General features: G+C 38.2%; 1 protein-coding gene across 1 annotated transcript in view; it reads right to left on the minus strand.

Moving 5' to 3' along the window:
* The window catches only part of LOC309653398 (protein WWC3-like), a gene marked incomplete at its 3' end in the record, with an annotated part of 96,522 nt that overhangs the window by 58,206 nt on the left and 11,037 nt on the right, over window positions 1–27,279 (minus strand). The window contains 4 exon segments of the mRNA XM_082448020.1: window positions 6,983–7,062; window positions 8,737–8,813; window positions 21,763–21,966; window positions 23,439–23,548. Coding sequence (XP_082304146.1) covers window positions 6,983–7,062; window positions 8,737–8,813; window positions 21,763–21,966; window positions 23,439–23,548 — 471 coding nt within the window.

The following is a 27,279-nucleotide window of genomic DNA, read 5'->3' on the forward strand; positions in this document are numbered from 1 at the left end:
CACCACAGCAGCTTGTAGGTTCAGATTCTGCCCTCTCTCCAGTCACTGGTCTACAACACTGTGTACACCTGCAACTAGTTCCTCCAGCTGTGCACTTGCAAAATCCCAGTCCACCCCCTGCCACTGTCTCCACTGTCATGTACTTGTGTCAAGAACCAGTAGACACAGTAGTGTACATCAACAGCCAGGGTCTTTGCAGCGGCCAGTGAGCCCATACTTGGCCCCAGACCTTACCCTGGCCCCCACCAATACATGTGTCTGGAAACAGCCACTGCTACTATATAGGCACCCAGGGCTGGCCCCACAGCCAAGTATATGCAAAACCACTGGTTCTAGCCACCACTGCTCTTTTCCCTTTTCTCTAGCCACTGTACCCAGAGTAATGGCTGAAGACCTCAACAGCCACTGCAGCCACTACAGGACACCTGCAGTTGTCAATACTGTGGACCTGAAAGCCTATGCTAATGAGTCACCAAACCCTCCACATGTCTAGTCCAGGTATATGCCATGACAACTGGTGCCCCATACCACTAAACTAGGGGTCAGAGCATTCTCTAACATGCTGTAAAGCATAAGGACATCCACTGTGTTAATGTCTTTCCAACTGAAGACACAGAGTCATAAACTGAACTTGAAACCTTCAAGTCTGGAATAGGTGATGGCTTCTTCAGATGCACAGACACCTACACAAGGCACAGGGATCATGAAGAGTCATAACACTATCTAAGGAAAACAGTAAAGTAATAGAGAACACAGTAAGAATACAATAATTAACCCAAAGAAATGGAGATTCAGGAATTACCAGAGAAATAATTCAAAATAATTATTCTAAAGATGATCACAGAGCTTCAAGAGAACATAGAAAAATAATAATGCTTTCAGGAAAACAACACAAGCACAAAATAAGTTCAACAAGCAGATAGAAAGCATTAAAAAGAAACAAAGAATGAGCTGAAGAATTCAATAGAGAGCTTCAATATCAGACTTGACCAAGCAGAAGAAAGAATCAGGGACCTCCAAGACAGATCATTTGGAATTATCCATCCTGAGGAGCAAAAAGAAGGACAAATGAAATGGAATTAAGAAAGCCTAGAGGACCAATGGAATGACAATAAGAGGAACAATTTACACATCATTGGAGTCCCAGAAGGAGAAGAGCAGGAGAAAGGATTGTGGAAAGCTTATTTGAAGGAATAATGGCTGAGAAGTTCCCAAACCTTGGGACAGATTTGGACATCAAAGTTCATAAAGCAATTAGGTCGCTCCAAAATTCCAATCCAAAGATTTTTTTCTCCAAGACTCATTAAAATAAAACCCTCTAACATCAAAGACAATGTCAAACCATCAAGAGCAAAATCATTCTCTCATACAAAGGAACCTGTATAAGGCTATGAGAGGATTTCTCAACAAAAACTTTACAGACCAGGAGAGGACAGAACGATATATTCAAAGGGCTGAAAGAAAAAACACTGCCAACCAAGAATGCTTTATCTAGCAAAGTTGTCCTTCAGAATTAAAGGCAAAATAAAGCCAATCCCTATAAACAAAAGCTAAGGGAATTTATCACCACTAGACCTATCTCACAAGAAATCCTGGAAGGAGTTCTTCAAGCTAACACAAAAAGACACTTATTGGTAACATGAAAATCTATAAGACACAGGTAAAGCCATGTCTATATATTCAGTTTCAGAATAGTCTAACACTTTAACATGGAGGCATGTTGACCACCTAATTCTAGTATATTGGTTGAAGGACAAAAGAACTGAATACAGCTGGAGTAACAATAACTTGTTAATGAATATGAAATTTAAAAACAAGTGAAGTGTGATATCAAAAATATCAAATGGGTATGGGGGGTATAAAGGGTTGAGTTTTTGTATACAAACAAAATTAAGTTGTTATCAGCTTAAAATAGATTGTCATATCTTTAAGACATTTCAAGTAAGCCTCTCACAAAACAAAAATCTGTAGCAGATACAAACAAGGTAAGAAGAAGAAAATCAGAGTACCAACTAAAAAAATCATTAATTCACAAAGGAAGACAGCAAGAGAAAAAAGGAACAAAGAAACTTATAAAACAGTCAGTAAAGAATGAACACATCATTGTGGCATGTGGGATCTTTAGTAACAGCATGTGGAATCTTTAGCTGCAGCCTGCATGATGCAACTAAAAAAAAGAAAGATCCCACATGCCACAATGAAGATCTTGCATGTGGCAAGGAAGATCCCGAGTGCCACAACTAAGACGCGGCATAGCCAAATAAATAAATCTTTTTTAAAAAAAAAAAGAAGAATTAACATGTCAGCAATCACTCCTTACATATCAATAAGTTCTTTAAATGTAAATGGGCTAAATGCGCCAATCAAAAGAGATGTAGTGGCTAGATGGATAAATAAACAAACCCACTTATATGCTGCCTACAAGGGACTCATTTCTGATTCAAGGACACATACAGGCTCAAAATGAGGGGATGAAAAGATACTCCAGGCAAGCAGAAAGCAAAATACTTACAACAGACAATATGGACTTTAAGCCAAAAACAGGAAGAAGAATTAAAGAAGGTCAAATAATGTAAGGTTTATAATTACATTATAATAATGTAATTATAAAGGGTCAATTCGTCAAGAAGATACAATATTAAATATATACAAATCCAACATTAGAGCTAAATATATTAAGCAAATACTAACAAATCTGAAGGGAGTAATAAACAACGATCCAACAATAGTATGAGACTTTAATACCCTGCTTTCAACAATGGATAGGGTTTCCCTGGTGGCACACTGGTTAAGAATCCATCTGCCAATGCAGGGAACACAGGTTCGAGCCCTGGTCCGCGAAGATCTCACATGCCACGGAGCAACTGTGTCCCTGCACTACAACTACTGAGCCTGTGCACTAGAGCCCGTGAGCCACAACTACTGAAGCCCGCACGCCTAGAGCCCGTGCTCCACAACAAGAGAAGCCACTGCAATGAGAAGCCCACACACCACAACAAAGAGTAGGCCACGCTCGCCACAACTAGAGAAAGCCCGCACGCAGCAATGAAGATCCAATGCATCCAAAAATAAATAAATAAAATAAATAAATAAAAAATTTTAAAAATCACCAATAAAGCATAAGAAAAAAAAAGGGATAGATCATGCAGACAGAAAATCAAGTTGAACTATACTTTAGACAAAATGGACCTAACAGGACATTCCATCCAACAGCAACAGAATACCCTTCTCCTCAAGAACACAAGGAATATTCTCCAGGACAGGTCATGTGTTAGGTCACAAAACTATTTTTAAGAAATCTTAAAATCTTATCCTTAATCTTAAAAGACTGACATTATACCAAGTATCTTCTCTGATCACAAATATAAAACTAGATATCAATGACAGGAGAGAAACTGGAAAATTCACAACTATGTGGAAATTAAATAATACACACCTGAAAAACCAATGGCTCAAAGATAAAATCAAAAAGGAAATTTAAAAATATCTTGAAACAAATGTAAATGTAAACACAACATACTAAAACCTATGGGATGCTGCCAAAGCAGTTGTAAGAGGGAAGTTTAAAGGCAAGAAACACCAGATATTTTGAGGGGAGAAAAAGGTCTCAAAAAACAACGTAATTTTACACCTCAGGGGAAGAGAAAAACAAACTAAGCCCAAACTTACCAGAAAGAAGGAAATAACAAAGAACAGAGAAGAAATAAATGAAGTACAAATTAGAGAAAATTTAAAAAATCAACGAAACCAAGAGTTGGTTTTTTAAAAGATAAACAAAATTTTAGCTAGACTTACCAAGAAAAAAAAAACGAGAGAAGACTCAAATAAAATTATGAATGAAAAGGAAGACACAGATACAAAGGATTATAAATATCCACGCCATTCAAAGGCATCTAGAGACTCCATGCAATCCCTATCAAAACTCCAAAGGCATTTTTCGCAGAATTAGTAAAGAACAATTCTAAATTTGTAAAAAAGGTCTCATAAAGCCAAAGCAATAATGAGAAAGAGGAAAGCTGGAGGAATCAAACTATCTGATTTTAAACTATATGACAAAACTATAGTTATCAAAACAGTATGGTACTGATATAAAGAGACACATAGACCAATGTAGCAAAACTGAGAGCCCACTATAGGTTAAACTAATATTTGACAAGGCAGACAAGAATATTCAAGGGGAAAGAAAAGTCTCTTCAATAAATGGTATTGGGAAAACTGGATATTCATATGCAGAACAGTGAAACTGGACACATATCTTACACCACTCACAAAAATTAACTTCAAATAGATTAAGGATTTAAATTAAACGTAAGACCTCCAAATGTAAAATTTCTGTAAGAAAACACAGGGAACAAGTTCCTTGCCATTGAAATTAACACAGGTTATATCCAAAATATGTTAAAAAAACTCATACAATTCAATAGCAAAATAACTAACAATCCAATTTAAAAATAAGGGGAGATAGCTAGTGGGAAGCAGTCACATAGCACAGGGAGATCAGCTCAGTGCCTTGTGACCACCTAGAGGGGTGGGATAGGGAGGGTGGGAGGGAGACGCAAGAGGGAGGGGATATATATATATGTATATGTATAGCTGATTGACTTTGTTATACAGCAGAAACTAACACACCATTGTGAAGCAATTACACTCTAATAAAGATGTAATAAATAAATAAATAAATAAATAAATAAGAAAAGAAATTAAATTCCAACTGGACTAAAACCAAAAAGGGAAATTACTGATTAAAAACTCATTTATTAAAAATAAATAAATAAATAAGGGGAGGATCTGAATAGACAGTTTCCTAAGAAGACACACAGATGGTCAATAGGCACATGAAAATATGCTCAATATCACTAAGACTCAGGTAAATCCAAATCAAAACCACAATGAGATACCACTTCACACCTGTCAGAATGGCTATCATCAAAATGATGAGAAATGCTGTTGGTGAGGATGTGGAGAAAAGGGAATTCTTGTACATTGTTGGTGGCAGTACAACCACTACAGAAAACAGAATGGAGGTTCTTCAAAAAATTAAAAATAGAGCTAACATATGATCCAGCAATTCTACTTCTTGGTATATATTATAAGGAAATGAAACCTCCATCAAATAATATGCACTCCCATATTCATTGCAGCATTATTCACAATAACCAAGTCACAGAAAGAACCTAATGATCCACTGACAGATAACTCGATAAACATATACATACACACAGTGTAATATTATTCAGCCACTAAAAAAGAATGCTATCTTACCATCTGTGATAACCTAAATAGAGCTGGAGGCTTTATGCTAAGTGAAATAAGTCAGACAGAAAAGACAAATACTGTATTATTTCACTTATATGTGGAATCTAAAAAAAATTGAATTCACAGAAACAGAGACTGGAGTAGTGGTTACCAGGGACTAAAGGGTGGGGGAAATGTGGAGATGCTGGTCAAAGGGTATGGACTTCCAGTTATAAGAGGAATAAATTCCAGAGCTGTAATGTCCATAAAAAACCCCACAACAACAACAACCCCTCCCCCCCAAAAAAAAGACAAATGACTCATAAACCCAACCAATCTAGATAATTAAGAAAATTAATTTCAACCAAGTATTAAAGAACAGGACTTGATCTATGTTAATTACCTTTATATGACACTGAAATAATATATTTGTTGAACAGTGACATTCATCTTTTACCTTATAAAGAAGCAATACCGCAGTCACATCTAACACAGGATTTCTGAATCTGCATATTGGATGCAAAGAGTGGAATGCTGCTACCCTTACCAATAATAATAGTAACCATATGGATTCCTACCATAAACTGAAAGCTGACTATGTATTAGATGCTGCTGCTGTTATCAGAATGATTACCATTCACAAATCAATGAGAAAAGTAGGCACAGAAAATGTGAAGCATGTGTCCAAGTTCAGGAAATGAAGGTAGGATACAAATCAAGAATAATTTCATCCAAAAAGTAAACCAATGATGTTATCATTGATAAAATAACACTTGTTCATTAACTTAATATAGCTCACAAATTATAAGAAATTCATCCCCAAACTCTTAATAGGAATATAGTTCTAACTGTAAAGATGACAACAGGAGGAAGACCTATAAACTAGATTGTCAAATAGAACATTCTGTAATGATGGAAATGTTCTATTATTTGAGTTGTCCAATCCAGTCGTCATTAGCCTGGTGGTTCTCAAATGAGGGGTAATGTGTCCACCTAGGAGATATCTACCAGTACTGGAGAACATTTTTGGTTGTCACAATCAAGAGGTGTCACTGGTATCCAGTGGGGAGAACCCAGGGATGTTGCCAAATATCATACAATGGACAGGACATCCTCCATAAAATATCATAGGACAACTGAAAATGTCAATTGCGTTGAGGTAGAGAAAAGCTGAACTAACCACATACGGCTAGTAAGCACTTGAGTATGGCTAATGAGAAAGGAGAAATTATTTTTTAAATTAATGTACTTTTAATTAAGAAAATTTAATTTAATAATGATTATACAGCTTTACTTAGATATATAAAGTATGTAGCTAGAGACAATGAGCATAATATAAAAATAAGGATCTTGTTTCTCAAGTATTTTAAAAACTGAGTATCTTCAAAGAACAGATTCTGGGATTAACATATACCCACTACTAAATATACAATTGATAACCAGCAAAGACCTACTGCATAGCACAGGGAACTATACTCATTATCTTGTAATAACCTATAATGGAAAAGAATGGAAAAGAATATATATGTATATGTATATACATAACAGAATCACTTTGCTGTGTACCTGAAAATAACACAACACTGTAAATCAACCATACTTCAATACAATTTTTTTTTAATTTAGGAAAATAATGAGCATAAATAAAAGCATAAAAGTGAACACCCGTGAAGCTTTAGGACACATGTCCCGGCACCAAACAGGAAATCACAGGGAAACTCTCCCTCTGTCACTGCAGGCCACTCACTCTTGCAGGGTCTCTACCCCCTTTTCTTTGTCCTGCAGTTCTTGCTTCATCTGGGTCAGCTCTCGTTTTAATCTGGAAAGCTAAAGACAAATTACATTTTTTTTTCCACATAAAGAAGCTGTGAAAAATGATTTCTACAGTTGTTAGCATTGTCATCTAAGTTTCTGACTAGCTTGCAATTCACGGGGTCACCCAGTCTCTCCATGACCTCCCATCCCTGGCACATCAAACAGCCTTGGCAGAGGGGCCGGCTCGCTTAGAAACAAAAGGCCCGGGTCACAAAGAGCCTTCTACCCCTGTGGAGCCCTGGAACGGGCAACGATTTTCTTTTTCAAGGTATTGATTTACACATTGCAATGAGCAAACTCTGTCATACGTTTTTCATCCTCTCTTCCGCTTACTACCCACAGATCCCACCTAGGAAACACTGTTGCTCAAAGTATGGCTTCCCACTACCTGAAAGTCAGTCGCCTGCAGTACTTATTTAAACAGGTGCTAGGACCCACTCCAGGCCTTGTTAAAACTCCACCTCTGGCTCCTTCAGAAGAAACCCCACGTCTTCCCCAGGTCCTCCTGGGAAGGTCCACCACACTCGCTCCCCCTCTTCCATACACAGTGACACACGTGTGGGGACGAATCGAGGACACGGTGACTGCATGGGACAGGGAGAGCTTGCAGACCCGGGGCAGCCCCTCCGAGCCCCTCGTGGAGGAGAGAGACCCCTCCACCCACCTCTGGAGAAGCCTGCCGGCCCTGGAGCCTGGTGACAAAGTGCCTTCCGAGCAAGGGGACATAGGGCACAGCCCAGGAAGTGATTTTAAACCTTTTGTTCAGCATCTTCGGGGCACCTGGCAAGCCTGCTCACACAGCATCCAGTGAAAATCGCAGGAAGGCCGACGTCTGGGATCTCGTAACAGGTGCAGCACCTGGTCACAGGATGGGGCGAGCTCATGTTTCTAAGACGCCGAGAAAAATCCCCACGCAGATGTCTGATCGCTCCAGAAAGCAGGCATACTGACAGCCTTTCTGAACCGCGCTGGCTGGGGTTGGGAGCCATCTCCGGCAGCCGGGCGGGCAGGGGACACTTAATTGTGGGCCGTTCGCTGGCAGGGAGCCCTGCCTCTTCCAGGGGCAGCCAGCATGGTAATGAGACAGTTTCTATGGAAATGGGGATGGGGCTCACACTTTGAACTGATGCCCCAGGTGTTTTTTGTTGGTGCACTAGAATGTGAGAACCACAGCATTAAAAGAGACACTCTGGTTTAGGCACTGAGACACTAGGATGGGAGGCTTGGTCTCCAAGATGTCTCCTGTCCCCCCTCCCAGACACCAAAGACAAGAGGATGAAGGGATTGAACACGGTGGCACACAAAGAACCCGGCACCACTGGCAAGAAGCACCGGCACCTTCTGGTCAAACACCATCGTAGGCAAGATTTCTCTGGGAATACAGAGACCAGGGAAGAACAGCAGATGCTAAAGCTGCCAAGGGACAGAGCTGGCATCCCACTAATACAGGGAAGCAGCCCTGTGAGGTCGGGCCCTGACATCCCCAAATCTTTCCAAATGTCGGATGAATCTAGCCCTATGAAATACACAGAGGGATACAAGCAATTTTTTGTTAGATGGGCTGAGGCTTTAAAATGAAACTTTTCTCTTCCTATCAAAGGAATTAAGTAAATCATAATAAGTGATGTTATCAGTATATAAAAAATACACGCTGCTTCTAGTGTAAAAACACTCATTTTTACTCACCCCATCCCGATGACTTGTTATTTCTGCTTTCATTTGGAGTGGGTTATACTTAGTATTTGTTGAATATCCGGAAAAGGCTAAATAGAAAGAAAATATTTTATTTTACAATAGAGCCATTAAAATAAATAAATGCATACAGACAAGACCTTCATATTCACCTTATTAATTACCTCTTAGCATCACACATACAAATTAACATTACCACTGACAACTAAAGAACTAACATTTCACAGCCTCAAATTTTTATAATGGTTGATTTTTACTTAAGGATTTGTTTGCAGATGACATGACCCTTTATATGAAAAATCTGAAAGAAATGACCAAAAAAAAAAAACAAACCAAACTTCCAGTGACTAATAAATGATATAGCAAGATTGTAGGATATAAGGTTATTATATAAAAGTCAATTGCTTTCCTAAATACCATTAATAAACAATTGGATCTGAAATTTAAAACACAATACCATTCACATGGCACCCCCAAAAGTAAAATACTTAGTTATAAGTCTAAGAAAACTTGTGCAAGAGCTATACAAAGAAAATTACAAATCTCTGATGAACTGAAACAAAGAAGAACTAAATAAATGAAGAGACATTCCATGTTCATGGATGGGAAAGATTCGATACTGTCAAGATGTCACTTCTTTCCAGCATGCTTTATAGATTCAAAACAATCCCAATCAAAATTCTAGCAACTTATTTTTTGGACATCAACAAATTGATTCTAAAAGGACAATAGGCCCAGAACAGCCAACACAATACTGAAGAAGAACAAAGCTGGAGAACTGACACTATCAGACCTCAAGACAATATAAAGCTACAGTAATCAAGAAAGTATGGTAGTGGCAAAATAATAGGATAGCAAAGACAGTCTTTTCAATAAATGGTGCTGGAACAAGTGGACATCCACATGCCAAAAAAAAAAAAAAAGAATCATCTAGACAGACTTCACACCCTTCACAAAATTTAACTCAAGACCTAAATATAAAAGGCGAAACTGTAAAACTCTTAGAAGATTACATAGGAGAAAACTAATAAGACCTTGGTTTGGAAATGTTATTTTAGATACAATACCAAAGGCATGATCCATGAAAGAAATAATGGGTAAGTTCAACTTCATTAAAATTAAAACTTCTGCTCAGTGAAAGACAATGTCAACAGATGTGAGACAACAAATCACAGACTGGGAGGGAACATTTGCAAAAGACACATCTGATACAGAACTGTTATCCAAAATATAGAAAGAATACTTAAAACTCAACAATGAGAGAACAAAGAACTCAATTAAACGGGCCAGAGACCTTAACGGACACCTTACTGAAGAAGATAAACAGACAGCAAAGCATATGAAAACAAGATGCTCTAAATCATATGTCACCAGGGAAATGAAAATTAAAACAACAGTGAGATTCCACGACACACCTATTAGAATAGCCAAAATGAGAACATGTACAGCACCAAATGCTGGTGAGGATGTGGAGCAACAGGAACTCCCATTCACTGCTGGAAGGAATGCAAGATGCTACAGCCACTTTGGCAGTTTCTCACAAAACTAAACATACTCTTACCATGTGATCCAGCAGTCACACTCCTTCGTGTTTACTCAAACAAACTGAAAATGTACATCTACATAAAAACTTGCACACTGCAGAAGGTTCATAACTCAAAACTGCCAAAACCTGGAAGCAACCTAGATGCCCTTCAACTGGTGAATGGTAAATAAAGTTTATTACATCCAGACCATACAGTATTATTCAGCACTAAAAAAGAGAAAAGAAAAAAAAAAGTCAGGAAGCCATAATAAGATATGAAGAAACCTAAAATATACATGTGAAAATATATACAAGTGACAAAAGCCCATCTGAAAAGTCTGCATGTTATATGATTCCAAGTATACAACAATCTGGAAAAGGCAAAAACTGTGGATTCTACAGCAAAAGAATCAGCCATTGCCAGAGCTTGTAAGGGGGAGGGGGGGAATTAATAGGTAGAAACCAGAAGATTTTTAGAGAAGTGAAAATACTCTAAAAGATACTATAATGATACGTACATGTCAATATATGTAGGTCCAAACTCACAGAATGTACAGCACCAAGAGGGAACCTATTATAAACGATGAACGCTGGGTAGTGATGATATGTCAATATATGTTCATCAGTTGTAACAAATGTGCCCTCTGGTAAGTGATGGGGGAGGTCGTGTATGTGTAGGAGCAGTGGGATATGGGAATTTTCTGTACTTTCTGCTGAATTTTGCTGTAAATGTAAAACTGTAAAAAATAAAGTTTTTTAAAGGTAGCTTTACAGTAATCTGTCAGTATATGGCAGACCTGAGAAAATGCAAGTCCTCCAAGGTTTTTTCCCCGCACAAACTGAAAAGCCCACACTTTTATCCTGAGTTGGATTTCACAGATATGTAGTAGCTAAAATACAATACATGGCTTACTGCTTTCTTAAACACTGCAGTGAACATGATTTAAAGTCCTTTTATAGGCACAGCATCATTACCAAGAATAACCCATATCTAGGGGTGAATAAGACACACAGAACTTTTACACAGTCAGCCACTTTCTGGCAGCACAGAGTGCTGCAAGCCTTTTCCAGTGTCTCGACAACTAGACCACTTTAGTGTCCGTTTCTAATTTCTATCACCCCGTCCACCTCTCTGCATCCCTTTTTCTTGATGCTTCTGACTCCTTTCTCTTAGGCCTTGAAGCTACAGTGACTTGGTTCCTGTCCCTTTCTGCGTTGTGGAGACTCCTCTTTCTTCATCTGAGAGTCACCCCACACTGGTGTAATCTGCATCCAGGTCATTTTCCTTAGTTTCTCCTGCTTATAAGACCCATCTGCAGGGTCACCATCCATTCTTTTATTCCTTTGATCTGGGTACTGAAGGCTATCATTCAGGTAACTTAGGTGGCAACATCTAGAAAGTAGTTCAAAATCATATCCTGACCTCATATTGGAGAGTGTGGTTTCTAGAGGAAGAATGCCATCTACCATATCAGTAAGCAAAGCAGGCACCTCCAATGGTACACCCTGTGGAGACTCCGGATGAAAAAACACAGGATACTGGCTCCAGATAGCTGAAGTGCATATCAAAGCAATGATTTCAGTGAGCCCAGACTCTTGCATCTTCCCATACATAGGAAAGCACTAAATTCCTTAATGTGACATATCTGCTTTCTTTTATAAACAGTAATCTTTTACCTGTTTTTCTGTTGCAAAACTCTTTTATATGCTGGCCCCTCCCTTACCTCTTTGGATCAGTCCCTCAGAGCTATCTGAGACACTGCCTCATGGGCTTGAGTCTTCAGTAAGAGCCCCGAAAAAAACAACTCCCAACTTTTAGGTTGCTCATCATTCTTCAGTCATCAGCTCCATGCCATGAAGTGGCTTAAACACCAAGATTGTTTAATAGCTCCACATACAAACAGCTCCAAATAATTTGAACAGGTCAGAACCTCCTATTTGAAAAACAAACAAACAAACAAAACCAAAAAACTTTTCCTGCAAAACTTATTTAGCTCACTATCACTCAGAATTCCAAACAACTGAATCCACTGGAAATAAATTTCTGTTACAGCTAAAATAGTTGCCAAAATTACCTCAAATTTTCATTTACTAAGAATCATAGATACACAAAGACAATGGATTAAGTATTTAAAGAATATAAATCTTCCTTAGGCTAACTCCTATTCCTTTTGTTTTGCCTCCTTCTTTCCATTTATTAAGATCACAAATAAAATGAATACCTCAAACAATGCAACTGAAAGAAATCATTCATACAAAATCTCCACGTTAAAGTCCTGGGACTCAAACACAGTAAGTAAAGCAAAATGAGAAGACAGAGAAACACACAGCAGATGAAGAGGCAGAGTAAAAACCCACCAGACCAAACAAATGAAGAGGAAATAGGCAGTCTACCTAAAAAAGAATTCAGAGTAATGACACTAAACATGATCCAAAATCTTGGAAATAGAATGGAGAAAATACAAGAAATGTTTAACAAGGACCTAGAAGAACTAAAGAACATACAAACGACAAACAACACAATAAATGAAATTTAAAATTCTCTAGAAGGGATCAATAGCACAATAACGGAGGCAGAAGAACGGATAAGTGACCTGGAAGATAAAATAGTGGAAATAACTACTGCAGAGCAGAATAAAGGAAAAAGAATGAAAAGAACTGAGGACAGTCTCAGAGACCTCTGGGACAACATTAAACGCACCAACATTCGAATTATAGGGGCCCCAGATGAAGAAGAGAAAAAGAAAGGGACTGAGAAAATATTTGAAGAGATTATAGTTGAAAACTTTCCTAATATGAGAAAGGAAATAGTTAATCAAGTCCAGGAAGCACAGAGAGTCCCATACAGGATAAATCCAAGGAGAAACACACCAAGACAAATATTAATCAAACTATCAAAAAGTAAATACAAAGAAAAAATATTAAAAGCAAGAAGGGAAAAACAACAAATAATATACAGGGGAATCTTCCTAAGGTTAACAGATGATCTTTCAGCAGAAATTCTACAAGCTAGAAGGGAGTGGCAGGACATATTTAAAGTGATGAAAGGGAAAAACCTACAATCAAGATTACTCTACCTAGCAAGGATCTCATTCAGATATGACAGAGAATTTAAAACTTTTACAGAGAAGCAAAATCTAAGCAAATTCAGGACCAGCAAACCAGCTTTACAACAAATGCTAAAGGAACTTCTCTAAGCAGGAAACACAACAGAAGGAAAAGACCTACAATAACAAACCCAAAACAATTAAGAAAATGGTAAGAGCAGCATACATACCAACAATTACCTTAAATGTAAATACATTAAATGCTCCAATGAAAAGACAAAGACTCAATGACTGGATACAAAAACAAGACCTACATATACGCTGTATACAAGAGACGCATTTCAGACTTGGGGACACATACAGACTGAAAGTGAGGGGATGGAAAAAGATATTCCATGTAAATGGAAATCAAAAGAAAGTTACAGTAGGAATACTCCTATCAGATAAAATAGACTTTAAAATAAAGACTATTACATGAGACAAGGAAGGCCACTACACAATGATCAAGGGATCAATCCAAGAAGATATAACGATTGTAAATATTTATGCACCAACACAGGAGAACCTCAATACATAAGGCAAATGCTAACAGCCATAAAAGGGGAAATCAACAGTAACACAATCATAGTAGGGGACTTAAACACCCCCTTTTCACCAATGGACATATCAACCAAAATGAAAATAAGGAAACAAAAGCTTTAAATGATACATTAAACAAGACAGACTTAACTGATATTTATAGGACATTCCCTACAAAAACAACAGAATAAACTTTCTTCTCAAGTGCCCATGGAACATTCTCCAGGACAGATCATATCTTGGGTGACAAACGAAGCCTTGGTAAATCTAAGACAATAGAAATCGTATCAAGTATCATTTGACCACAGCACTATGAGACTAGATATCAATTACAGGAAAAACTCTGTAAAAAATACAAAAACATGGAGGCTAAACAATACACTACTTAATAAACAACAGATCACTGAAGAAATCAAAGAGGAAATCAAAAAATACGTAGAAACAAATGACAATGAAAACAGGATGACCCAAAACCTATGCAATGCAGCAAAAGCAGATCTAAGAGGGAAGTTTACAGCAATACAATACTACCTCAAAAAACAAGAAACATCTCAATTAAACAACCTAAACTTACATCTAAAGCAATTAGAGAAAGAACAAAAAAAAATCCCCAAAGTTAGCAGAAGGAAGGAAATCATAAAGATCAGATCAGAAATAAATGAAAAAGAAATGAAGGAAATGATAGCAAAGGTCAATAAAATTAAAAGCTGGTTCTTTGAGAACATAAACAAAATTGAAAAACCATTAGCCAGACTCATCAAGAAAAAAAGGGAGAAGACTCAAAACAATTTGAAATGAAAAAGGAGAAGTAACAACTGACACTGCAGAAATACAAAGGATCATGAGAGACTACTAGAAACAACTATACGCCAATAAAATGGACAACCTGGAAGAAATGGACAAATTCTTAGAAAAGCACAATCTTCTGAGACTGAACCAGGAAGAAACCGAAAATATAAACAGACCCATCACAAGCACTGAAATTGAGACTGTGATTAAAAATCTTCCAACAAACAAAAAGTCCAGGACCAGATGGCTTCACAGGCGAATTCTATCAAACATTTAGAGAAGAACTAACACTCTTCCTTCTGAAACTCTTCCAAAATATAGCAGAGAGAGGAACACTCTCAAACTCATTCTATGAGGCCACCATCATCCTGATACCAAAACCAGACAAAGATGTCACAAAGAAAGAAAACTACAGGCCAATTTCACTGATGAACATAAATGCAAAAGTCCTCAACAAAATAATAGCAAACAGAATCTAACAGCACATTAAAAGGATCATAGAACATGATCAAGTGGGGTTTATCCCAGGAATGCAAGGATTCTTCAATATATGAAAATCAATCAATGTGATACACCATATTAACAAACTGAAGGAGAAACACGATATGGTCATCTCAATACATGGAGAAAAAGTTTTCAACAAAATTCAACACCCATTTAAGATAAAAACCCTCCAGAAAGTAGGCATAGAGGGAACTCACCTCAATGTAATAAAGGCTGTATATGACAAACCCACATCCAACATCGTTCTCAATGGTGAAAAATTGAAACCATTTGTTCTAAGATCAGGAACAAGACAAGGTTGCCCACTCTCACAACTATTATTCAACATAGTTTTGGAAGTTTTAGCCACAGCCAACAGAGAAGAAAAAGAAATAAAAGGAACCCAAATCGGAAAAGAAGAAGCAAAGGTGTCACTGTTTCCAGATGACATGATACTATACACAGAGAATCCTAAAGATGTTTCCAGAAAACTACTAGAGCTAATCAATGAATTTGGTAAAGTAGCAGGATACAAAATTAATGCACAGAACTCTCTTGTATTCCTATACACTAATGATGAAAAATCTGAAACCGAAATTAAGGAAACACTCCCATTTACCATTGCAACAAAAAGAATAAAATACCTAGGAATAAACCTACCTAAGGAGACAAAAGACTTGTATGCAGAAAACTGTAAGACATTGATGAAAGAAATTAAACATGATACAGATGGAGAGATATACCATGTTCTTGGATTGGAAGAATCAACATTGTCAAAATGACTCCACTACCCAAGGCAATCTACAGATACAACACAATCCCTAGAAAACTACCAATGGCATTTTCCACAGAACTAGAAAAAAAACTGCACAATTTGTATGAGCAACATAGAAGACCCAAATAGCCAAAGCAATCTTGAGAAAGAAAAATGGAGCTGGAGGAATCAGGCTACCTAACTTCAGACTATACCACAAAGCTACAGTAATCAAGACAGTATGGTACTGGCACAAAAACAAACAAAAATCAATGGAACAAGATAGAAAGCCCAGAGATAAACCCACGCACAAATGGTCACCTTATTTTTGATAAAAGAGGCAAGAATATACAATGGAGAAAAGACAGCTTCTTCAATAAGTGGTGCTGGGAAAACTGGACAGCTACAAGTAAAAGAATGAAACCAGAACACTCCCTAACACCATATTGAAAAATCAACACAAAACGTATTAAAGACCTAAATGTAAGGGCAGACACTATAAAACTCTTAGAGGAAAACAAAGGCAGAACACTCTGTGACATAAATCACAGCAAGAAGCTTTTGACCCACCTCCTAGAGAAATGGAAATAAAAACAAAAATAAACAAATGGGACCTAATGAAACTTAAAAGCTTTTGCACAGCAAAGGAAACCATAAACAAGATGAAAAGACAACCTTTAGAATGGGAGAAAATATTTGCAAATGAAGCAACTGACAAAGAATTAATCTCCAAAATTTACAAGCAGCTCATACAGCTCAATATCAAAAAGACATACCACCCAATACAAAAATGGGCAGAAGACCTACACAGACATTTCTCCAAAGAAGATATACAGATTGCCAACAAACACATGAAAGGATGCTCAACATCACTAATCATTAGAGAAATGCAAAGCAAAACTACAATGAGGTATCCCCTCACACCAGTCAGAATGGCCATCATCAAAAAATCTATAAACAGTAAATGCTGGAAATGGTGTGGAAAAAAGGGAATACTCTTGCACTGTTTGTGGGTATGTAAACTGATGTAGCCACCATGGGGAAAAGTATGGAGGTTCCTTTAAAAACTAAAAATAGAACTACCATACGACCCAGCAATCACACTACTGGGCATATACCCTGAGAAAACCATAATTCAAAAAGAGTCATGTACCAAAATGTTCATTGCAGCTCTATTTACAATAGCCAGGACATGGAAGCAACCTAAGTGTCCATCATCGGATGAATGGATAAAGATGTGGCACATATACACAATGGAATATTACTCAGCCATAAAAAGAAATGAAATGGAGTTATTTGTAGTGAGGTGGATGGAGTTAGAGTCTGTCATACAGAGTGAAGTAAGTCAGAAAGAGAAAAACAAATACAGTATGCTAACACATATATATGGAATCTAAGGGGGGAAAAAAATGGTCATGAAGAACCTAGTGGTAAGATGGGAATAACGACACAGACCTACTAGAGAATGGACTTGAGGATATGGGAAGGAGGAAGAGTAAGCTGTGACAAAGTGAGAGAGTGGCATGGACATATATATACTACCAAATGTAAAACAGATAGCTACTGGGAAGAAGCTGCATAGCACAGGGAGATCAGCTCGGTGCTTTGTGACCACCTAGAGGGGTGGGATAGGGTGGGTGGGAGGGAGGGAGATGCAAGAGGGAAGAGATATGGGAACATGTGTATATGTATAACTGATTCATTTTGTTATAAAGCAGAAACTAACACACCATTGTAAAGCAATTATACTCCAATAATGATGTTTAAAAAAAAAAAAGGGGTCATGTACCACAATGTTCACTGCAGCTCTATTTACAATAACCAGGACATGGAAGCAACCTACATGTCCACTGGCAGATGAATGGTTAAAGAAGATGTGGCACATATATACAATGGAATACTACTCAGCCATAAAAGAAATGAAATTGACTTATTTGTAGTGAGGTGGATGGACCTAGAGCCTGTCATACAGAGTGAAGTAAGTCAGAAAGAGAAAAACAAATACCATATGCTAACACATATATATGCAGTCTAAAAAAAAAAAGTGGTTATGAAGAACAAGGGGCAGGACAGGAATAAAGACGCAGATGTAGAGAATGGACTTGAGGACACGGGGAGGGGGAAGGGTAAGCTGGGGCGACGTGAGAGAGTGGCATGGACATATATACACTACTAAATGTACAACAGGTAGCTAGTGGGAAGCAGCCACATAGCACAGGAAGATCAGCTTGGTGCTTTGTGACCACCTATAGCAGTGGGATAGGGAGGGCGGAGGGAAATGCAAGAGGGAGGGGCCATGGGGATACATGTATATGTATGGCTGATTCACTTTGTTATGCAGCAGAAACTAACACACCATTGTAAAGCAATTATACTCCAATAAACATGTTAAAAAAAAAAGAGAACCCCCTACAGAATCAAGACTACAAGAAAGACTCCCACATAATCAGAGAGGAAGGGGGAAAAGTGCTGAGTTGGGACCTGTGCCCCTGGGAGGGGACTAAGAAGAAAAGGGAGGCTACAAAGGCAAAGACCCGTCCTGGGGCGTGAGCAGGTCAAGCCACAGACTCGTCTCACTTGGAGGAGACAGGCACTGTGAGGCCTGGCTGCAAGGAGAACTGCTGGGACAGACAGAAAGGCTGGAGAATCTGACACTCCACACCTGAGAAGTGTTTGTGTGCTGCCTTGCCCTCAGGCAGGATTTACAGCATGGATTGAGAAGACACAGGTGGCTGGCTGGTTTCTCGTGATCCCCTGCGTGCACTGATTCCCCAGAGTGGTCCAAGCAAACACCCTAGCAGGCTTGCTGCATGTCACAGCTCCACAGTAGGCTGCCAAGCCAAGGACAGAACTTGGCCATGGGAGGGGGAGGCACCACAGACCTTAATGAGGTATCTGAATGGGGCAGAGGCAGCCATTTCTGGCACTTACTTTCAGGAGAAAGTTCCTCTTTCTCTTACACTGCTCCAGCAACATGGGACCTGACCACACCTCTGATAGGGCAGTAATAGCCACTGAGCAGAGGAGAAGCCCTGGCTCAAACTGGCTCTGGCTCTAGCCACTCCATCTCCAGTCCCACCACCTACCAAGGTGATAGCTGCCAGCACACCCTGAGGAAAGACATGACTAGTGATCACATCAGATCGAGCTCTCCCAACAAAGCCAATGGGCACATGTAGGAAAAGCATTTGACAAAATTGAATATTCATTCATGATAAAAATTTTAATCAAAATTGGTATAGAGGGAACTTATCTCAACATAATGAAGGCCATTTATGACAAAGCCAGCCAACATAAGTTCTCAATGGTGAAAAGCTGAAAGCCTTTCCTCTAGAATGAGAAAGAAAACAAGGATGCCCACTCTTCCCTCTTCTATTCAACTTAGTATTGAATACCTGGACACAGCAATCAGACAGGAAAACAAAATTAAAAGCATCCAAACTGGAAGGGAAGACATAAAACTGTCATTATTTGCAGGTGCCAAGATACTCTATATGGAAAACTCTAATGTCTTCACCAAAAAACTATTAAAACTAATAAATGAATTCAGTAAACTTGCAAGATACAAGATTGATATTTAGAAATCTGTTGCTTTTCTATACACTAACAATGAAATATCGAAAAAAGAAAGCAAGAAAACAATTCTGTTTAAAATTTGATCAAAAAAATAAATAAAATATCTAGGAATAAACTTAACCAAGGACGTGAAAGACCTATACTCTGAAAACTATAAAATACTGATGAATTAAAGATGATGCAAAGAAGTGGAAAGATAACCTATGCTCTTTGGTTGGAAGAATTAATATTATTAAAAGGGCCATACTGCTCAAAACAATCTACAATTTAAAGCTATCGCTATCAAAATATCAGGACATTTGTCACAGAACTAAAACAAATAATCACAAAATTTATATGGAACCACAAAAGACCCCAATTTGCCAAAACAATCCTGAGAAAAAAGAACAAAGCTGGAGGTATCACATTCCCTGATTTCAGACTACATTACAAAGCTACGATAATCAAAATGACACAACATTAGCACAAAAACACTCACATAGATCAATGAAAGAGAAAAGAGAGAGCAGAAATAAACCCACACACCTATGGTCAATTAACCTATGAAAAAGGAGGCAAAAATAACAATGGAGAAAAGACAGTCTCTTCAGCAACTGGTGCTGGGAAAGCTGCACAGCTGCATGTAAATCAATGAGATTAGAACATTTCCTCACACTGTACACAAAAACAAACTCAAAATAGTTTAAAGACCTACATGAAAGCCCAGAAATCATAAAACTCCTGGAAGAGAATAGAGGTGAAACACTCTTTGACATAAATTGTAGCAATATTTCTTTGGATCACTCTCCTAAGGCAAAAGAAATAAAAGCAAAAATAAACAAATGGAACCCAATTATGCCTAAAAGCTTTTGTACATCAAAGGAAACCATCTACAAAACAAAAAGACAACCTATGGAATGGGAGAAGATATTTACAAATTATGTGACCAACAAGGGGTTAATGTCCAAAATATACAAACAGCTCATACAACTCAATATCAAAAAGCAAACAAACAACCCAAACAAAACATGGGCAGAAGACTTGAATAGACATCTTTCCAAAGAACACACACAGATGGCTAACAGGCACTTGAAAAGATGCTCAACATCACTAATTATGAAGGGAATGCAAATCAAAGCTACAGTGAGGTATCCCCTCACACCTGTCAGAATGGCCATGATCAGAAAGTCTAGCAACAACAAAATGTTGGTGAGAATGTGAAGAAATGGAACTCTCGTACGCTGTTGGTGGGAATGGAAACTGGGGCATCCAGTGTGGAGACCAGTATGGAGATTTGTTATATAAATTAAAAATAGAGCTACCATATATGACCCAGTAATTCCACTCCTGTATATATCCAGAACAAGAAAGAAAATACTAATTTGAAAAGATGCATGTATCCCAATGTTCACAGCTGCATTATTTACAATAGCCAAGATATGGAAGCAACCTACGTGTCCATCAACAGACAACTGGATTAAGATGTGATATATGTATATATATACACAATGGGGTATCACTCAGTTATAAAAAAGAATAAAATCCTGCAATTTGCAACAACATGGATGGACCTAGAGAATATCATGCTTAGTGAAATGAGTCAGAGAAAGAAAGAAAAATACCGTATGTTATTACTTATATGTGGAATCCAAAAAATAAAACAAACTACCGAATATAACAAAACAGAAACAAATTCACAGCTACAGAAAACAAACTAGTGGTTACCAGTGGGAGATGGAAGTGTGGAGGGACAAACTAGGGGTAGGAGATTAAGAGACACAAATTACTATGTATAAAGTAAATAAGCCACACAGATATATTGTACAGGACACAGTATATATATTTGGTAGTAACTTAAATCAGTATAATCTATAAAAATATTGAATCACTGTGTTGTATACCTAAAACTAATACAGTATTGTAAATCACTATACTTCAGTTTTTAAAAAGTAAAATAACAAAAAACATTGACAAGTTTGTTTTGTGTCACTACCTGAAATGTACTTGTTTATTTTCTCCCTTCCCCACCCTCACGGAAGCCCCTCCCTTCTTGGGCTCCCCTGTGTTGCAGTGCCTGGGCACAAGGTGGGCAGTTGATCAACATTTGCTGAAGTAGCAATAGTGAATGACCATCGGATTCCAGCATGGAAGGCTGACTACCTAACAGTTTGCGATTAGAAAATTTAGGAAGCTGTCTTGCCCGACTCAAGCTCAGTGTCTGCAGAAAGCCTAGCAGAGAGACGGCTTTGGAAGCCACGCGTGTTAACCGCGGGGGACAGTCAACTCACAGCTGGTGTACGAGCAGCTGTCGTCCTCGCACATCTTGTGCAGCTGCTGGTATTCCTCCTGGGCCAGCTCGAAACGCTGCTGCTTAATCTGGTAGGTTTCTTTCTTGGCATTGAGGGCCTCCTGGGCTACAATTAAATACTCCTTCAGCATCCGTTCCTGCTCCCGCCACCACTGTTCTCTGGGATCCTCAATCTGGGTAAGCTCTGAAATTGGAAGGGTAAGAACATAGGGGACTTCAAAGTAAAATATTTACGTTGACCAATAATCATGCAGTTAGGTGACTCGGCGATAAGAAAATTAATTAACTACCAGGAGGTACATTACGGAAGTGTCTATATAACAAACCTCCCAGAACGTGGATCACATCCTATCTACACACCCATGCTTGGGACGAGAAGAAAGCTCTGTAGACATGCAATAGCTCCATGGAGGGGAAGACAATACCAGGCAACTTTTCACATTCTAAGTAAATGTTGGTGGACATGAACCCAAAGGAGCTCATCCCTGTCAAACTAAGACACATGTCCAACCTTCCTCTCCCTGCCTTCTTCACGCCAGACTGCTGTGGGCTCTGCTGTCCCCGTGACTGGCTCATTCCCCTTCTCCCACCTCCCACTCCAGACGGCGTCCTTCTGCATTCTTCATGGACTTCCCATAAATCCCCCGTTTTCCACTCTGGCTCTCTCACTCTACCAGCTCCCGTAAGGGCTCACACCCACCTCCGGCTCCAACCTCTCCCCTGAGCGCCCATCCTTTCTTTCCTCCTCCCTCCTAGAGGCACCTCCACCTGGACGGATGCAAAGTAATTCTGAGTCATTCGTCCAAAGCATAAGCAAGCAGAGTTTACAAAGCTAAGCCAGAACAGGTGGGTCCCAGGCCACAGAGGCAGGTACGCAGGATTTGCAGAAAGGTTGTGTAAGGTGGCCACTTGTGCCATTCAGTACTGCCACCCGGACCTGGAGAGGCCAAAGCTGTAGTGCAGGTGTGCCCAGCCCACAGCTCAGGGAAGGTGGCCCAGAGAGACAGACACCCCAGCTGCAAGCAATCCAGGGGCACCGGGCCAGCTGGGCCAGGGGGACAGAGGCCCTTGAGTGCAGCCTCGCTAAGCACCACACCCATCTGGTGGGCGGCAGACCCGCCTGGAAGCCCTCCTGCCACTGGGATAACCGCCGGGGAGGGCAGCAGGACCAGGGCGGCACTCACACCCTTGCCCAATCCCTGGGTAAAAGCCGCAGTCACGTGAAGGCTGAGGGTATGGATCAGAAACTCCCCTGCCCCAGGACCCAGCCAGGACGCCTCGCCATTCAGGGTTCCAAATGCTGAACTCCGAAGGCCAGCTGGCAAGTGACAATGCAGGAATCAGCCCTAAAGATACAAGCCTGGGTCGATCACACTAAGGGGACAGGAGGAGCCGTGAGGAAGGAGCTTTGTCACCCACATTCTGGGCACCGTGCATCTACAGGAGCCCGCAGCCTCCCCTGCGCTCAACGAATCAAAGGACAGAAAGCACACTAAGGGGAACTTGGTGTCCCCAGTAGTAATGACAATGACAGAAACGCTGGGCAGCTTGAACAAAAATTGGAGTGTGACGAAATGTGAATCTGAGAGAGAAATGGATCCCTACCTGGAACCCAATGGAGAGTAGTATAATAATCAAATGTGGCACTCTACTTACTTTTTATGTGGTTCATGTAATAAATGCCAACTTGTTTATCATATACAGTTTCCCATTCTAAAGGAAGTTCATCCCCAACACAATCAGCAAAGGTCGGTGGCTTTGTTATCCTACAAAATAAAGCAATGAAGATAATTTGAAATTCAAGACAATTTTGTATGTTTACTGAATCAATCTGATAATTAAATCTTATAATTAGTCCTATGATTGTAATTATTCTTATAATTAATCCTTAACAAAAACTTATATTATCTAATCCAATTGATTAGATATTTGATTAGATAATATTGCTAACATCTGCTCCAATATTCTATTGAAAAACTAATTCACAAGCTTTTCCAGAAAACATAATTAGATTAGTACACTCATAATTAAAACCATTAAAATCTCAAAATTCAACATTTAACTGCAGTGAAAATATATACTGACAGTTAAAATAAAACTGTTAAACAAGCATTTTTCAAATAATCATATTTAATGATGTTATGCAAAAGAGATGTCACTCATTTTGAACAACAGAATACTTATCTTCTGTTCTCATTTCCTGAGAAATGTTTCTATCCAAATGTTTCAGTTTCTCTACTTCAAACATGAACACTGGCTTTAATCTATACTAAATGCTTATGTAATATTTTCATTGATAAGTGTTAATTATTTAATGAATTCCACATTAACCATTAATCAGTTACAAAAACCAAAGTATATTAGCAAATTCTATCCAGCTATATTAAAAACCCACAAAGAGACAATAAACAAATTCTGCAAAGTTGCAGAATATAAAACGAACATGTAAAATTACTGGGTTCTATATACCAGAATTAACTATACAAAATGCAAATTAAGAAGGCAAAAAAACCAAAACAAAACAGAATACACATTCTTTCCAAGTATACATGAAATATTCCCCAGGATAGATCACATACTACGTCACAAAACTAGCCTCAACAAATTTAAGAGGACAGAAATTATACCAAGCAGTTTTCCAACCTCAACAGTATGAAACTAGAAATCAACTGCAGAAAGAAAAAGGAGAAATGAACACACGTATGGAGATTCAACATTTTACTGAAAAACCAACGGTTAAATGATGAATTCAAGAAGAAAATCAGAAAATACCTCAAAATAAATGAAAATGAAACCACAACTTTCCAAAATCTATGGGATGCAGCAAAAGCAGTTCTAAGAAGAGATAAATCTTCCTCAAGAAACAAGAAAAATCTCAAATAAACAATATATCCTACCACCTAAACAAACTACAAAAACAAGGACAAACTAAGTTCAAAGTCAGCAGCAGGGAGGAAAACATAAAGATCAGAGAGGAAGTAAACAAAATAGAGATCAAAAAAGCAACACCAAAGATCAATAAGGCAAGAGCTGCTTTTTTTCAAAACATAAACAAAATTGATAAACCTTTAGCCATGCTCACCAAGGAAAAAAAAGAGAGAAAGGAGTTCCAAGTAAACAAAATAAGAAATGAAAGAGGAGAAATAACAACCATACCACAGAGATACAAAAAATCATAAGAGAATACTATGAACAGTTATATGCCAACAAACTGGACAACACAGAAGAACTGGACAAGTTTCTAGGAGCATACAGCCTGCCAAAATTGAGTCAGGAAGAAACAGACAATCTTAATAGACTGATAACTATCAATGAAATTGAATTTGTAATAACAATAATTTTTTTAAAACTCCCAAAAAACAGAAGACTAGGAACAGACAGCTTCACAGGAGAATTCTACCAAACATAAAGAAAAGCTATTACTCTACAAATTATTCCAAAAAATGATTCCAAAATCATTCTACGAGGCCACCATCACCCTGATAACAAAACCAATCAAAACACTACCAAAAAAAAAAAAAAAAAAGATTATAGGCCAATAACTGATGAATATAGACCCAAAAATCCTCAACAAAATATGAGCAAACTGAATTCAACATTATATGAAAAGAATCATACACCATGATTAAGCTGAATTCATTCCAGTGTCATTAGGATAGTTCAACATATGCAAATCAATTACTGTGATACGCCATATGAACAAAAGGTAAAGACAGAAACCACATGACCATCTCAATGGTCAAATTCAACATTAATTCATGATAAAAAAACTGTCATCAAAGTGGTTGTAGAAGGGACACATCTCTACATGATAAAGGCCATTTACAACAAACCCTACAGCCAACATAACACTCAATGGTAAAAAGCTGAAAGCCTTTCTTCTAAAATGAAAAAAAAAGACAGATACCCACTCTCACTTCTTCTATTTAACACTGAAACTATTTGAAGTCCAAGCCACAGCAATCAGACAAGAAAAAGCAATAAAAGGAATCCAAATTGGAAGGGAAAAGGTAAAACTCATTATTTGTGGACGACAAGATATTCTATATAGAGAATCTTAAAGCCTCCATCAAAAAAGTATCAGACTACGTGAATTCAGCAAGGCTGCAAGATATAAGATTAATATTTAGAAATCCACTGAGTTTCGATATACTAATAATGAAATACCAGAAAGAGAAAGGTTTTTTTAAAATCCTATTTATAATTACATTAAAAACAAACAAAAAACACAACCTAGGAATAAACTTAACCAAGGAAGTGAAAGACCTATATTTTAAAAACTATAAAACATTGATGAACGTAACTGAACAAGATTCAAAGAAATGAAAAGACATCCCATACTCTTAGATTAGAAGAATTAATGTTATAAAAATGGTCATACTTCCCAAAGCAATCTACAGATTTAATGTGATCACTATCAAAATACCCAGGACATTTGTCAGAAAGCTAAAACAAATAATCACAAAATTTATATGGAATCACAGAAGACACCAAGTTGCCAAAACAATTGAGAAAAAGGAACAAAGCTGGAGGTATCACACTCCCTGATTTCAGACTACATTACACAGTTACGATAATCAAAATGACACATTAGCACAAAAACACTCACATAGATCAATGAAAGAGAAAAGAGAGAGCAGAAACAAACCCACACACCTATGGTCAATTAACCTATGAAAAAGCAGGCAAGAATAACAATGGAGAAAAGACAGTCTCTTCAGCAAGTGGTGCTGGGAAAGCTGCACAGCTGCATGTAAATCAATGAGATTAGAACATTTCCTCACACTGTACACAAAAACAAACTCAAAATAGTTTAAAGACCTACATGAAAGCCCAGAAATCATAAAACTCCTGGAAGAGAATAGAGGTGAAACACTCTTTGACATAAATTGTAGCAATATTTCTTTGGATCACTCTCCTAAGGCAAAAGAAATAAAAGCAAAAATAAACAATGGAACCCAATTATGCCTAAAAGCTTTTGTACATCAAAGGAAACCATCTACAAAACAAAAAACAACCTATGGAATGGGAGAAGATATTTACAAATTATGTGACCAACAAGAGGTTAATGTCCAAAATATACAAACAGCTCATACAACTCAGTATCAAAAAGTGAACAAACAAACAACCCAAACAAAACATGGGCAGAAGACTTGAATAGACATCTTTCCAGAGAAGACACACAAATGGCTAACAGGCACTTGAAAAGATGCTCAACATCACTAATTACGAAGGAAATGCAAATCAAAGCTACAGTGAGGTATCCCCTCACACCTGTCAGAATGGCCATGATCAGGAAGTCTAGAAACAACAAAATGTCGGTGAGAATGTGGAGAAATGGAACTCTCGTACGCTGTTGGTGGGAATGGAAACTGGTGCATCACTGTGGAGACCAGTATGGAGGTTTGTTATATAAACTAAAAATAGAGCTACCATATATGATTCAGCAATTCCACTCCTGTATATATCCAGAACAAGAATGAAAACACCAATTTGA

This window comes from Balaenoptera physalus (genome assembly GCF_965194825.1).
Source record: "Balaenoptera physalus genome assembly, chromosome: Y".
In the NCBI taxonomy this organism is placed as follows: domain Eukaryota; kingdom Metazoa; phylum Chordata; class Mammalia; order Artiodactyla; family Balaenopteridae; genus Balaenoptera; species Balaenoptera physalus.